We start from the raw sequence: 14600 nt of genomic DNA, 5'->3' as shown, positions 1-14600 counted from the left end.
AGTTTTTGTAGCTGATCTTCCTTTGCCCATAAATGAAGAGGGTACTTTCTAATTTCTGTCCCCTGACTTCGGTCCTCCTTCCACCCCTCCTCTGCTTGAGGTTCTGCTGCTAGCTTGCTTTTAGGTGCTTTCTTCTCCTTTTCATGGAGGGCTCCAGCAATAGCCCTCTTTATCCCCATTCCTACCTGAATATTTACTATCTACTCTGGTAGATCAAATATAAATTCTTGTTTATTCCTGACCTGACCCCGAGCCTATCTTTTCAGCCTCATTGTACATTCTTTTTCCTCCTACATGCTGATCTAGCCAGACCTGGCTTTCTTTCCCTTCCTTCCAGAGTAGTCTGTCCTCTCTCTCTGTGTCAGTGTGGTAGCAGAAGCACTCCCTCCTTAGTGATGGCTGTAGGCCCATCTGATGCATCAAGCCTTTCCTGCTCTCCCCAACTGCTGGCGTCCTCTCTTCCAAAAACTACCTTGTGTTTAACTGGAGATTGGCATTTATTTACTTTGTACTTATGCTGTGTGTATTTTTATATGGGCTTGTTTTCCCCATTAAAATATGCACTCATAGTGATTGTTTCCTCCTTTGTTTGTTCTTTTCTCCCCAAGCACAATGCTTGACATATAGTAGATGCTTCAGAAATACTTATTGGTTGATAGATTACTAAAGTAGACTGTGAAACCAGGCCTCTCCACCTGTTGCTCACTAGCAGTCATGTGACCTTGATAGCCCATGTCATTTTTCCCAGAATCTTGTTTGTATCGTCAGACAGACAGAAGCACAGTAGTTGTCTTAACTCTGCAAAATTTTCTTTTTGCACTGTCTTCCTATGCTTGTGTTTCCTGTTTGAGGGAAAACTACAGCTCCCAGATTATTTGCAGAGATGAGATAATCCATAGGACCTAATAAATTCAGAGAGTGGTCAATCAACGTCATGTTATTAGCTCACTTTACTAGGTCCTCTTTAGTGACTACTAAAGAGAAGAGTGGATTTTCATAACAGGTTTATGATGTTTGGTTGTTTGTGTTTTACTCTTTTTTTTTTTTTTGTCCAGGCTTTTGATATGTCAGTGTGGGGACCCCCTGATTTGAAACTCCTTCTTGATAAGACTTCAAACTGTCTATAACTTAGTCTTTTTTTTATTTATGGAATAAAAACAATCATTTCCATAACACAGTACAATAAAAAAGATGATTATACATGAAACTGCAAATCTACTATGCACAACTTGCTATTCCTTTCAAAGTATCGTGTAAATTTCTTTTTTTCTACCTTCCCCCTCAAAGTTGTTCTTAATATTTCTGCTACTGTAGTGCCCACTGATGTGGGAGGTTGAACACACGAGAAAATTGAGAAAGATAGATATATACCACATTCAGTATATTTTGTGTATGTGCTTAATCTAATCCTTTTGCTATCTTACTGTTGGCTGGCTCATGACTATATCTCAATTTGTATGAGTTCCAATCTCGTTTGGGTCTTTCCCCCAATATCTTCTGAATTCTTATTTGCTTGGGGGTTTTGTTTTGTTTTGTTTTTAAAATATGATAGACAAACACAAAAGCTTTCTGCTCCCTGCACATTATTTTTAAAAATTTTGTTTTTCCCCAATTATATGTAAAGACAATTTTTAACATTAATTTTTGTTTCAAATTTTGAGTTCCAAATTTTCTCCTTACCTCCCCCCTCCCTGAGATGGTAAACAATTTGACATAGGTTACACATGTTTACTTATGCAACACATATTACCATATGTTGTGAAATAAAACACAGGCTGAAAGGGAAAAAAACCATGAAAAAATACAGAAAGTGAAAAATAATATGCTTTGATCTGCATTCAGACTCTATCAGTTCTTTCTCTGGAGGTGGATGGCATTTTTCATCATATGTCCTTTGGAATTGAAATATCATTGTATAGCTAAGTCATTCACGGTTGATTGTCATGTAGTATTCCTATTATTGTATACAATATTCTCCTGGTTCTGCTTACTTCACTTTGCATCAGTTCATTAAGTCTTTACAGGTTTTTCTGAAATCCTCCTGCTCATCATTCCTTGTAGCACAATAATACTACATTGCATTCATATACCACAACTCGTTCTGCCATTCCTCAGTTAATGGGCATGCCCTCAATTTCCAATTCTTTGCCACTATGAAAAGAGCTGCTACAAATAGTTTTGTATAAATATGTCCTTTTCCTTTTTTTATTTCTTTGGGGTACAGACCTAATAACTGTATTCCTGGGTCAAAGTTTGTGCAGTTTTATAGCCCTTTGGGCATAGTTCCAAATTCTCCAGAATGGTGGGATCATTTCATAACTCCAGCAGTAGTACATTAGTTTCCCAATTTTCCCACATCCCCTCCAATATTTCTCTCTGCACATTGTCTTAAAGAATATTGGGTAGGTTATTTTATAGTTCAGATCTTCAGATCACACTGTGTCCTGATTCTAAATTAACCTTTGCATTCTATTCTGGCATACTATATTTATAAAGGGGGGAGGGGGTCCTGCCATTATGTTGATAGGAAAATCATAAGCCTCAGAGTTAAGGAGAAACTTCAACCCATCTAGTTTAATCCACCACCCCCCACCCCTCCCCAGTCTACACCGGATCAGGATTACCATGGCAGTATCCTTGAAAAGTGGACATCCAGGGCTAAAGAGCTTCCCCAAAGCATTTTTTTTTTTACTTTTGGAAAGTTTTCATTATTAGAAAACTTTTCTTTAGACTGATCCAAAATCTGTCTCCTTGACCCATTAGTCCTCTATCAGCCTTCCTAGGCTGAGCTGAGCACATATAGTTGCTTTTCTACTCAAGACATTTAACAAGTTCCCACCGTCTTCTCCCTTCTAGATTAAACAATTCCTAATTCCAAGTCAGCCAACTTTCTGTGACTTGGTTTTGAGTCCTCCCATCATACCATTTTCCTTCCTCAGGATATTCCCTAGTTTTGTGATGTCATTCCCCAAATGTGGGAACTGGTCACTGCACAATATAGCAATGCTATCAACTCTTTCATTCTGAGTATTTTATTTTTTATTCAATCTAAAATCAGATTAGGTGTTTTTTGGCTGCCGCATGGCATTGCTAATAAGTGTCAAGCATGAATCCCACTAAAACCTTGAAATTTTCACATCAACTTTTCCAGGCATACCTTTATATCTTCCCATCCCTCTAAGCCAGGGTTGTCCAACCCTAGTTTTTTATTGAAACAATAGACAATATATTTTGATTTGCCATTTTAGTGAGAGCCCTGCAGTAGCTCAGCTTCTTTTACTAAAGCATTTATGTAAATTTCTTTGCCTGTGGGCCTGTCACTGCCGGTGGCCTGTTTGGACAGCCCTGCTGTAAGCCATGGGGTCCTACCTATCCTTTGTCTTGCACGTTTGGAAATCTGCCTATGAGCAGCTCAGATTTTAGTAGTTGAAAAGCCCTTCTCATTGCTTCAGTGGTATTTTTGTTATCTGTTTCTGCAGCTCATCTGTTTGCTTCTTCTGGCTTAGTGGTTTGTAATTCCACAATATGGATTCTGGTTTTTCTTCCTTTGATCTTTGTTCCAGTTTCAGATACCATGCTTCCCTTTTCTTTTTGTGAATCCCATGAGGTCCCAATTACCTCTTTGCCTTACAATCTTAAAAAAAATTCTAAAACTTTGAATAGAAAATACCATTAAAAGAAATTTGTCAGACTTTGATAGTTGTAGACAAGACATTTTGAAATTTGAACACAACAGTAATTGAATTAAAAGAAAAATAATGGACCAAGGAAAATTCTATGGCTTACAGGACAAGTAAAAACTTGACATCTAAAATGTGTAAGGAAATGTTTAAAAAACTTTTCCCAGGCCACAATGGATAAATAGTGAGAAGGATATAAATGGAATTTTCAAAAAAGGAAGCATGATAATTACTTGAAAAAATGTACACCTTACTATTTATCAGATAAATACAAATGAAAATAATGTTGAGGTACCACTACAAATCCATCAGATGGGTGTAAAATGAATTTTTGAAATGAAACTCAGTGCTGATAAGAGTTATGGAAATAGATATGCTTGTTCATGACTGATGGAATTGCAAACCAGTAAAATCTTTGGGATTGTAATGGGACACAGCAAAAGTTATTTTTAAAAAAATTATACCCCTTAACCATCCAATTCTCATTGGAAATATCACCTGAGACTTATTGAAAAGAAGAAAGAGGTTACACGTTCAAAGATTTTCACAACTGGCTGTTTATAATTGAAAAAATGGAAGCAGCTTAATATCTGATAATAAATGTATTGTAGTATATTAATGTAATGGAATGCTAAAATTCAATTAAAGTTAATGTATATGAAAGAATATAAAGAAATATTGGAGAAGGGAGAGAAATATGGAAAAACCTTAATGAAATAATGAAAACTGGAAAGAAGCAGGACCAGAAGAACAAGAGTTGCTGACGATGACCAAAGAAGAGGAAAAGCAGGTGAAAATGAAAGGGACTTAAAAAAGACTCTTGGTGAAGGCTTAGAGTGGCCCCAAAATACACCATCTTTTTTATGGAAATCCAAAGTAACATTCAGTGAACAATTTATTTTAAATATATACATACACATACAAGGTGACCTTTGGATTAAGTTGTTTTATTTGATGTCTGGAAAATTTTAAATTGCTTCCCATTTCTTTGCTCAGGGCAGGTCACCTCTTGATTCTATATGAGGCAGCCAGGGGCACCACGGCGGGCATAGCTCTGGGCCTGTCGTCAGGAAGACCCTGAATTCAAATGTAGCCTCTTACACTTAGTGGCTATATGACCCAGAGCTGAAACTCTGTTTGCCTGAGTTTCCTCAGCCATAGGATAGGAATCATAATAGCACTTCGCTCTTAGTGTTGATGTGAAGATCAAATGAGTTGACATTTATAAAGCGCTTAGCACAGTGCCTGGCTCATAGCAGACACTTAAAACGTGCTTTTCCCCCTACCAATATGAAATGAAGGGACTACTTTTGAAACTTAATTCAAACAGTCTGGACTTAGGATACATAGAATAGTAGAGTTTGAGAGATGGAAGAGACCTCAGAGATCTACTCTCCAACCCTCTAGTCTATACTGAAACTGAGACCTAGAAAGTTAAGCTCGATTGTTACAAAGAAAGTGCTTTATATACTTTAAAAAACCTTTGTTAAGTGTTGTTATCATCATCATCAGATGATGATGTCGTGACTTGCCAGAGCCAAGGCCAAAACCTAGTTCTCCCAACTCCTGGGTCAGGGCTTGTCTGCTAGACCACACAGCAGATCTCACTCATCTGTCACAGAGCTAGCCTTTCCAATGTGCACAAGTTAAAGGGAGAGTCAGTTCACTATTTCTTATTCAACACCCTGGAGCTTAACGGTCCACCCTTTGAAAACCTATACACCAGAATACTCTGCTAAAGCCTGGGATCATCTTGTTTTCCAAAGCATTTTTTTAAACCTTTATCTTAGTTGGGTTTCGTAATGACACTGTATGTCAAGGATGTGTGGTGTCATCATCATGTGGGTGCTACCTCCACTGATGAAGATTACAACTGTTCTATGTCTCAGTACATGACCTTTGAGGGTTTCTGTGACTTTTCGTACTTTTGAGAGTTGAATGATTTCTCATCACTCTGTAGCCTGCCTGTTACGAAATTTAACAATTTAGCTTCATTCTTCCACTGCAGATACAGTTTCTGATCCACCATGGAGAAGTACCTTCATAATGTTGCTTTTTAAAAAGTTAGAAACAACCTTTGGATAATGTGGCAGAGAACAGGTGGTATCATGCCCTCAAGGGACAGTGTGGGCTTAGTAACAGAAGATGGGGATAACATGATTTGCACTACCTTCCTTAGGTTTATTGTGATAAGTACTTTGCAGAGTGTTAAAGCACTATGTCAAATTATTGTTATTAGAGACATAAAGAACCTAATACAAAGGTTGTCACACAGCTAGTTACTGAGAGAACAAGAATGAGAACCCACTTTTGCTGCTTCAATATATCCACAGTTTATTATTTTCTTCATCTATAAATTAGACCTCAGAGTTGTGAAGATCCAATGAGTTAATATCTTTGTAAACCTTAAAGGAACAGAATATATGTGAGCTGCTATTATTACTGATACATAATATCAGAACCTTTCGAAAATACTGTCATCTTTAGAAAGCCCTAAGGACTGGGTTAGCTTTAGGTTTATTTATAAAGTAACAGTGGGGAAGGAAGAGAGAAAATTTACAGGTACTCTGGAATTAGGACTTCATTTTTTTGTTTAAAGCAGATTCTTAGACTAGTAGACACATCCGTATTCAAACTGAAGTTCAAAATATCTTTTTAATAGTTTAGATAATTACAATTTAACTGTATTTTGTTTATAGCTATGTACATATACAGATTTACTTTCCTAATTATTTTTTAAGCTAAAACTAAATTTAATTTATGTTCCATGAAAATACACTAATTTATGGCAAAAATAAGCAGACCAGAAATTCTGAATTGGCAAAGAAAAGCCACATTAGTATAAGAATATCTGGCCATGAATAATATAGCTTGATAAGTATATCATGGCCATGGTGATTGTCCCAATATCAACAGTTATCTCATTTTGGCACAAGAAGAATAAAAGACTTGAAAAGTCTGTCAGGCCCCATCTAAGAACATCATATTTGGTGTCCCTGCATTCTCATTTGAGGATAACAGACATTAGTTCATTAGTTATCTAAATTACTAATTTGGACACATCACAACATAAGCAGACACTACTAAAATTTTCTCATCTTCTGTGGATATTATATGATGACATTATTGAGTAAACACTGCTGATTTTCAAAAAATAGTTTAAAATTTTTCATGGAGGGGTAGTTGCTGATGTACCATTGAGGAAGAGCATTTAGGATTACCTCTGCATACTTTCTTTGTGGCAGGGGATACCCGAAGTGGCTTTGGCAACAACATCTTTGGGCCACACGCACAAACGGGTGCCTGGCCTAATTCTCTTCTGCTGTGCAACTTCAGGATTTGTTTCCAGGGACAGCTGGAAATCTGTTAAAAGAGTGTTTATAGATTATAACTGGATATGTATCATTTGTACTTGTGCCTGCTTAACTACTTGAACATAGAAAAAAATCATATGTAATCTGATAATATTCTCCAAAGTTTAATGACAAAACTTTTATGTTTTAATTGGAAATTTACTTCGATTTAGGGAGGGATCCTTTCCCTTGTGAAAGAGTGACACAGGTATTGGTAGTTTGGTCTGGTTTGGTTTGGTTTTTTGAGGTTGTTGAGAGATTTGAAGATAGGCTTTGATGTCAAAGCTAAACACAAAAGTAGCTCACCAGATGTATGTCATTGATCTGAATTAGCCAATTATAATGTTGAAGAACCATGGTTATTTTTGTCATGTTTCCCCACTCCTCCATACTTGAGGATGTTTGGTTATCAGACTTCAAGTGTTAGAGTTGGGCTTTTCACTTTATTCTAATGTGTTTTCAGTACTGTCTAATATGATCTGATTGTGAGTATAATAAAGGGTGGAATTGTTCTACAAATTTGGAAATATTCTAAAGGTGTAATTTAGTGTGTACAAATGTTGGTGTAGCCATTTGATGACTGTGTATGTTGGTCAATAGCATGCACTGCTTTGGGAACCAGGTGGCTTGGGAAAAAAATTTTCTCTGAGTGGTAATATAGCCATTAGTTAAGCTGTTGGTGTTTAATGTTGGTATATGGCTTTCTAACTTGTTGATGCTTGAAATAGAGCTATTCTCAAGCTGGACTTACTGAGACTCTCTGGACAAGTGGATCTTCAAAAAGCGGACATCTGCAGGGATTAACTAGGGAGCCTACAAGAGGCTCGAGAAGAACTCCAAGGAAAAGGGTGATGCAAGGCTTCTTGTCTAGAATGGTTTGTCAGATTGGCAGGGCTTTAGTGATGATTTTACATTTATTGTTTTTGTTTTGTTTTCAAACTAACAGGTGGAAACTGCAGAACAGTTGCGTGTAGATGGTGAAGTAATTTCAGAGAGTCTTCCTATAGCTGAAACTATAATGCCTTCAAGCAACGAGACCTTAGTAAATATGTTTCATAAGTTATGCAAGTGGCTTCTTCTGTAAATTGACTGGGGAGGTGGTGAATCTTGACAAATTTCAAATTCATGTTGTTGAAAATACTTTTACTTTCTCCCAATCTGAGTTTATTTTTTTAAAACACATGTTCCTTAAATAAGTAAGCAGTTATTTAAACAGCTAATTAGAATTTATCTTTTGTGCAAGGTCTGAAATGGTTTGAAGAACCTTTTTGCCAAAAGAATTTTTTGAGAATTGCTGTAGCTGAACATGTGCCATGCTTTTAAAATTACATTTATTTCAAGGCTGTAGTGCCTGTTTTTATTTTAAGAGTTACTAGCATTTAACTATCAAAACCTTACAACTTCAGTTTTATTATTTTTTTTAAATCTTTGATGTGCTTGTAATTCTCAGTCTGAATAATTTGAATCTTGGCAGGTTGTCAATAGGGTGACTGGAAATTTCAAGCATGCAGCTCCTATTCTGCCAATCAGTGAATTCTCAGACATACCCAGAAGAACGCCAAAGAAACCATTGACAAGAACTGAAGTAAATGATTAAAATTTAGATGAAATGTCATTCCTCTTTTTTTGGGAGGAAATGTTTGTATTTGTATCCTGAAGTGGGAGGGGACCAAAGCTTTATTTATTGGGTTGCACCAATAATTAAAATTAGTGAAGTATTACAGTGTTTTATGAAGAGATTATGTATCTGAACAACATAACAGATTTTTGAAGATAAACCTGAATTTTACTAGTAAGGTAGTAAAACTAATCTTCCAGTCTAATGACAAAACTAATACCACTGTTATCTTGCTGCTTTATGTCTCTGAAGTGTCTGTTTTACAGGAGAGGGACAGGGAGCATTCTGGTGCTATGTGTACTTTCTCTTTGTTCTCTATGCTGTGGATAGAAGTTGAAAGTGTGATAGATGAGTGCTTTAAAATTGGTGATTTTACTTCTCATTAGCTAGTGCTGTAAAGAGATCTTGGATGGCTTTCAAGTTGGTTAATACCTCTCTAATCCAGCTGTAATATTTTCCATAACTGTACTAACCTGCATGGTATCTTACAACTATTTTACTGGCCTCTTTTTTTTTTAACTGCTACAAGAGAACACCAAATGTGCTTGATCTTGATCTGTGTCCTTCAAGTTGAAAACAGTAGCAAATAAAGGAAATCTTTTCTTATTTGTTCATAAGCATTTGCATGTTGCCTAAGAAAGGGAGTCTGGGATTGCTACTCATTGCTGCACCATGGCTTAAGAAAAATTCGTACAGTCATATGTTTTTAATTACTTTTTGAGATTTAGAATTCATTTTGTCTAGAATATCTACATAATGAAGCAAGAGGAAAGAAATTTTCTTCACTCTCATTGTGGGTGATTATGCCAGATGAAGTGATGTGCTCAATACAGCTACATGAATCCTGTTGTGTAGTTTTGTTTTTATTTGTGAAGCAATAATTTTTCTTAACTAGGCACGTAAAGATATTTTTACTTAAAGATTACTTAGGGAGATTTGAAGGTGTGAGGACTGCTAAACTAATTTGAAAATGAAGCTTGTAACCACAGTTTTAAGATAGAAAATACAGCTATACGTGCATGGGTAAACAAAAAGTCTATCACTTTGGGTCAGTTTAGTGTATATCCATTTTAATTATCCAAATTATATATAAAAGATTTTTACCTTTCTTTTTTCTATAGGTGGGAGAAATAACATTAACAGAAGACAGAAGAATTGAAAGAGATATTCTTAAAGAAATGTTTCCCTTTGAAGCAGCTACACCAACAGGAATTAGGTACTTAGATATCTACTACCTGAGAATTTCTTCGTATTCACATATAGTGCAACTGACAACAATATGACAGCAGCTCCGCCTTGAGTCTTAATTTTATCTATAAGGGAAAAATCTCTTTTAGTCCATAACTGCTAGTGTACTTAAGAGTTATTTATGTAATTTTAGAGTTGAAAGAGATCTTAGATATGATCTAGTCTTTACTTTCAAAAAGTAAACAATCAGACCTTTGGGTAGGTAATTTACCTGACTAGTTGTTTGGAGGAAGATGTGGGTTTTTCCTCCTTTTTTTCTTTTTCTTTTTTTTTTTAATATTAAGAAAAATATTCTTGATATTACTCTAGTAATAGAAAAGGCTGGGTATTTGTATTGAATTGCTGCTGTTGGTCAAATGACCCTGATTATTCCTCTAATTCTAGTACTCTTATATTTTACTGGTGTGCTTTTCACATTATGAAGGCAAAGAAGTTTGAACTTTGTGCAGCATTTATTAATATACTATGTTTTCATCTTTAAAAACAAAGTCTGTCTTCCCCCCATAGGCAAAGTTCTCTAAAAAGTTTTAAAATTATAATAGAAAATATACTTTCACACAAACAGAACTGTTTTTCACCTCTAGTTTTCTGTAGTGTCATTTATTGAAGTATGAAGAAGAAATAACTGAGTCATGCATATTTATGTAGATTAGAGAACTTGTCTTTTATTTTACTCTGAGGGAACTGATGTAAATTATTTACATTAATTGTGACTTAGATTCTCTTTTTCCCCCTATCACAGTGCTAGTTGTCGCAGACCTATCAAAGGGGCTGCTGGCAGACCATTAGAACTTGGTGACTTCAGGATGGAGGGAACCTTTTCGTCAAAATATGTCCCTAAATATGCTCCCTTGGCTGATGACAAGACAGAAAAGACAAGAAAAGGACGCTCCATTCCCATGTGGATAAAGATTTTGCTTTTTGTTATTGTGGCAGTTTTCTTGTTTTTGGTCTATCAAGCTATGGAAACCAACCAAGGAAATCCCTTTTCTAATTTTCTTAATAATTCTCAGGCAAATGCCAACTGAGTGTTATCTCAATGGCACACCCAACCAACTTGGTCTCCTATTTTTAGTAACTATAGAAAGAACTCTTGTTGGCTCAAGAGCTACTTTTAAAAATGTGATTTCAACTTCTTAAATTTAATATTCATTGAAAATGAACAAGACAGTACAAATGGACTCCAGTTTATATGTTTTGGACCTTGGACTAGTAGGAGATCACTTTGTGCCATATGAGTAATCTTTTTTGTAGCTCTCTGGAACCTTTTTGTAGGCTTTATTTTTTTAATGTGAGCATCTTAATTCTTTTTTGGAAAAAAAAATGTATATTTGTTTTGTGTTTTCGGGAAATGAAAAGGGCAAAACATAGTAGAATAATGTGAAGCTAAATGTTTTCAATGCTCTGAATTCATGCAGAAAAGATTTTTAAAAATTATTTCTCCTGGACAGAAAGTTTAGAGAAGAAATGTGAAACATAATCTAATGCAGGATAAAGGGAAATTCATTGGAGGTTGTGTTTTCTGTAACGGCAGCCAAGTATTTGACATTGTTTATTTGAAAAAGTACAGCAATAATCATTTATGTAACTTTTTAGTAATGTTACTTTAATCCTGTTGTACTCATTTTTATAACAAATTTCTAGTATCATGAGTTCTATTCACCTAAGCATAGAATCAGGTTTTACCTGAAGATCGTTTTTTAGTGTTACATTTACATGTTTGCAAAACCTATTACTGTAGCACCATAGTTCAAAACTTAATACTTGTTTTCCCCAGAAACTTTTGTTTCTTATTGATTGATTTAATCAATTCCAGTTTACTACTCAAGTAACATTTAGATGAAGATGTGTGTGCAAAGAATTTAGGAAATTTATAACACCATGCTTACATTTCTTCCACTCATTTGACCTAAATTGTTACAACTAGACTCATTTCATTAAGCAAATTTTGCCAATTCTTTTTGCCCTATACGTAATGTAATCTGAATATATGTTTCATAAATTTTTATTTTTAAACTGCATTGTTACTTTCTTGGATACTCCATCCTTTACTCATGAAGTTCTATACTCTTGATGTGAGGAGGGCATTATAATGCTATGTATAAACTCTTTGTAGTTGTCTTATTTTTTAAATTGAAATTTACCTCATATATAACTTGGTTAAGTAGACAGCTGAGATTTTGGTAGAATCAAGTGAAATGTGTAAAAATTAAAAGTTGTGCTTTTGAATTTGAAATATACAGCCATTGGTCACATAGTATACTTTATACAAATAAGTTATTTTAAAATACCATGTCTTATAAAGACTGACATTTCTAATAAAAGAATAAAGTAAAGACATATGTTTAGATGGGCGCTAAATTTTGATCTGAACTAGACATAGATACCCTGTAGGAATTTTACTTCTTCTGTAGTCAAGACCAGGCACTCTAATTTCGGAGTAAAGGGGCTGAAATACCAACTCTTAACCTAGAAATATTTGCTGATTAGAATAAAATTGCTTCTTTCTGTTAAGTACATTACTTCAAGAGAGGTCATGTTCTACTCTTTCCCACCAGGACATGACTTGAGTTTTGGTTGTAATCTTAGTCTAACTTTGTTCTTGAATTTTTCTCATTTAAGTTGTTATGTGTTTAGGTCTCATGTTCTTCCTTTAGAAATTAAGAAGCCACATCTGATGTTTTAAAAGCTAGGAAAATCATCATGACTTAGTGTTGTATATAACATGATCAGTTCTCTCATAGGAAGAATGCGGTCCAAAATAGCGCAGGTAGGACTCAGTTAATCATCCAGTCAATTTCTCCCTTCCCTCTCCCCCCCCCCCCCCAAAAAAAAGAAAACCAAACCCATGTACTCTGTTTTGTCTTTGTCTGTTTTATGCCACTAGTGTAAATGTGTTTGAGCAGTAAATTCAAAGCATTTCTTTGATTAAATTGTAGAAGTAGTGATTAATACTTTACAATACAATCTGATTAATAAAAAATAAATAACCTCTAGTTTTGTCATTGTAATAAGTGCTTTTCAGATAGCATAGGCAAGTTTTTTAAACAATCCCCAGATAATAAATATTCTCATGGGATATTGGTGAATTGTGATTATGATAAAATCCTTGAATTTTTTTTGAATTCTTACATTAATATATCACTCCACATTTCATTTGTAATATTTAAATAAGGCATTCATTAAATCATGAATAAGCAATATGTGTTGGTGATGCCCCCACTTGTCTTTGGAAGTGCTATCAAATTGCTACCACTGGTACTTTTTTTTCCATCATATTTTCTTCCTTCTTTGTGTCTTGGATCTGTTAGTAGTACCTTCAAGCTTTGTTAAGTCCTACTGGTGCCCTTGAAAACTACAGTAGTTTTTGATCTTCCCTTAGGGTTGGTGCTCTTGCATATTTATGTAGCAACAATATCCCCTGCATTACATACCAGACAATTGGCTTCCAGTCAGTGATGACTTCATCATCAGTGTTGTTCTAAGTATCACCTTTGCTTTATTATCTTTTAGCAGGACTACAGCATTTGTAATAGGTTCGTGGATTGGTTGGTTTGGGTATTTTGGGTGTTGAGGAGTACCTGTAGTACTGCAGTTACTTTTTATTATGTGTTATTTCCTAATTGCCCCTCAAATTGCCACCAAGAGACTGGACTGATAGCCTTCAGCATGTGCTTTATTTGGTTTTGCCTTTGAGGTTGCGAAAATCTTGAAAAAAATTAGTCATCTGGGATATTTATCAATATAATATAGTGACATGAAGGCTTACCTCCTTGACAAGAATATTCTGTTAAAAATAGTTAAATTTTCTTTATCCCTGAGGAAAAAAGAAATGACCATGGTCTGTGCATTTTCAGGAAGAGAAATAAAAGTCTGAGTTTCAGACTTGATCTTTTCTTTAGGGATCTACAGCAAGCCAGCAACAATGCAGAGATGATCATGAACTTGAAATCTAGTCATACCATTTCGTTTGGGTTTATTGTCCAACAAAATAGTACTGAAGTTTACATATGCATCTTGCCAGTGGTAATGCAATGAATTATGATAAAAGAAGTAAAGGGAAGATTACATTCTAATGAACTTTTTTGTGCATGTTTTCTTGATTTTAGATGAAATAGGAACTTAATAGGTGATGCAGAAGTATGCACCTTTTTTGACTCATCACTTTTGATCAACTTTGATCAAAAAAATTACTTTTTCAGGGCATCTTCAGCCTTCTCCTTAGAACCGATAATGAGATCAAGATGCATCCTCCTTTATGAGTTTGAAGTGCCAGCATGATATAATGAGTAATGTAGATTAATCACAGTGTCATTTAAAGCTTAGTTCTTTTGTTAAGCTAAATGATGCTTTTAAAGAGTTAGTGCAGTATACAGGAGACAATGCTGGAGTAGAAATCTACTGACTTTGCCTAGATTCTAAACATGGTTCTTTACTAACAAATTGTATAACTGATCAAGTATCTTATCATTGGGCCTCGGTTCCTTCTATATAAAATGTGAGGGGCCTAAATTTGCTTCATTAGTAAGTCTCTAATATAACTTACCAAGAAGACGGTTAATTTGTTGGAAGTATGTTCCTCAAGTCTCTGCAGCAGCCAGAAAGAATACAAATTAAATAAAAGTCCAGAAAAATTCTTGGAACTGAAACTTCATTCTCTGTGATCAAATTTCTTAGTGGAAAACTTATTAGAGCTGGTTT

The 14600-nt window shown here is 35.1% G+C and overlaps 1 protein-coding gene across 1 annotated transcript in view; it reads left to right on the top strand.

The window, feature by feature from the left end:
* Positions 1-13102, top strand: part of TMPO (thymopoietin) — a 36442-nt gene extending 23340 nt beyond the window's left edge. Inside the window, exons 5-9 of the mRNA XM_036759519.1 lie at positions 7762-7881; positions 7980-8075; positions 8508-8618; positions 9773-9867; positions 10642-13102. Of these exons, the coding sequence (XP_036615414.1) occupies positions 7762-7881; positions 7980-8075; positions 8508-8618; positions 9773-9867; positions 10642-10927 (708 nt within the window). The 3' untranslated portion in view covers positions 10928-13102. The remainder of the gene's footprint in view (positions 1-7761; positions 7882-7979; positions 8076-8507; positions 8619-9772; positions 9868-10641) is intronic.
* Positions 13103-14600: the final 1498 nt, after the last annotated feature.

The sequence above is a fragment of the Trichosurus vulpecula genome, chromosome 5 (genome assembly GCF_011100635.1).
Source record: "Trichosurus vulpecula isolate mTriVul1 chromosome 5, mTriVul1.pri, whole genome shotgun sequence".
NCBI lineage: Eukaryota > Metazoa > Chordata > Mammalia > Diprotodontia > Phalangeridae > Trichosurus > Trichosurus vulpecula.
Note: the sequence above shows the minus strand (reverse complement) of the source record. Positions and strands in the feature narration are given on the sequence as shown.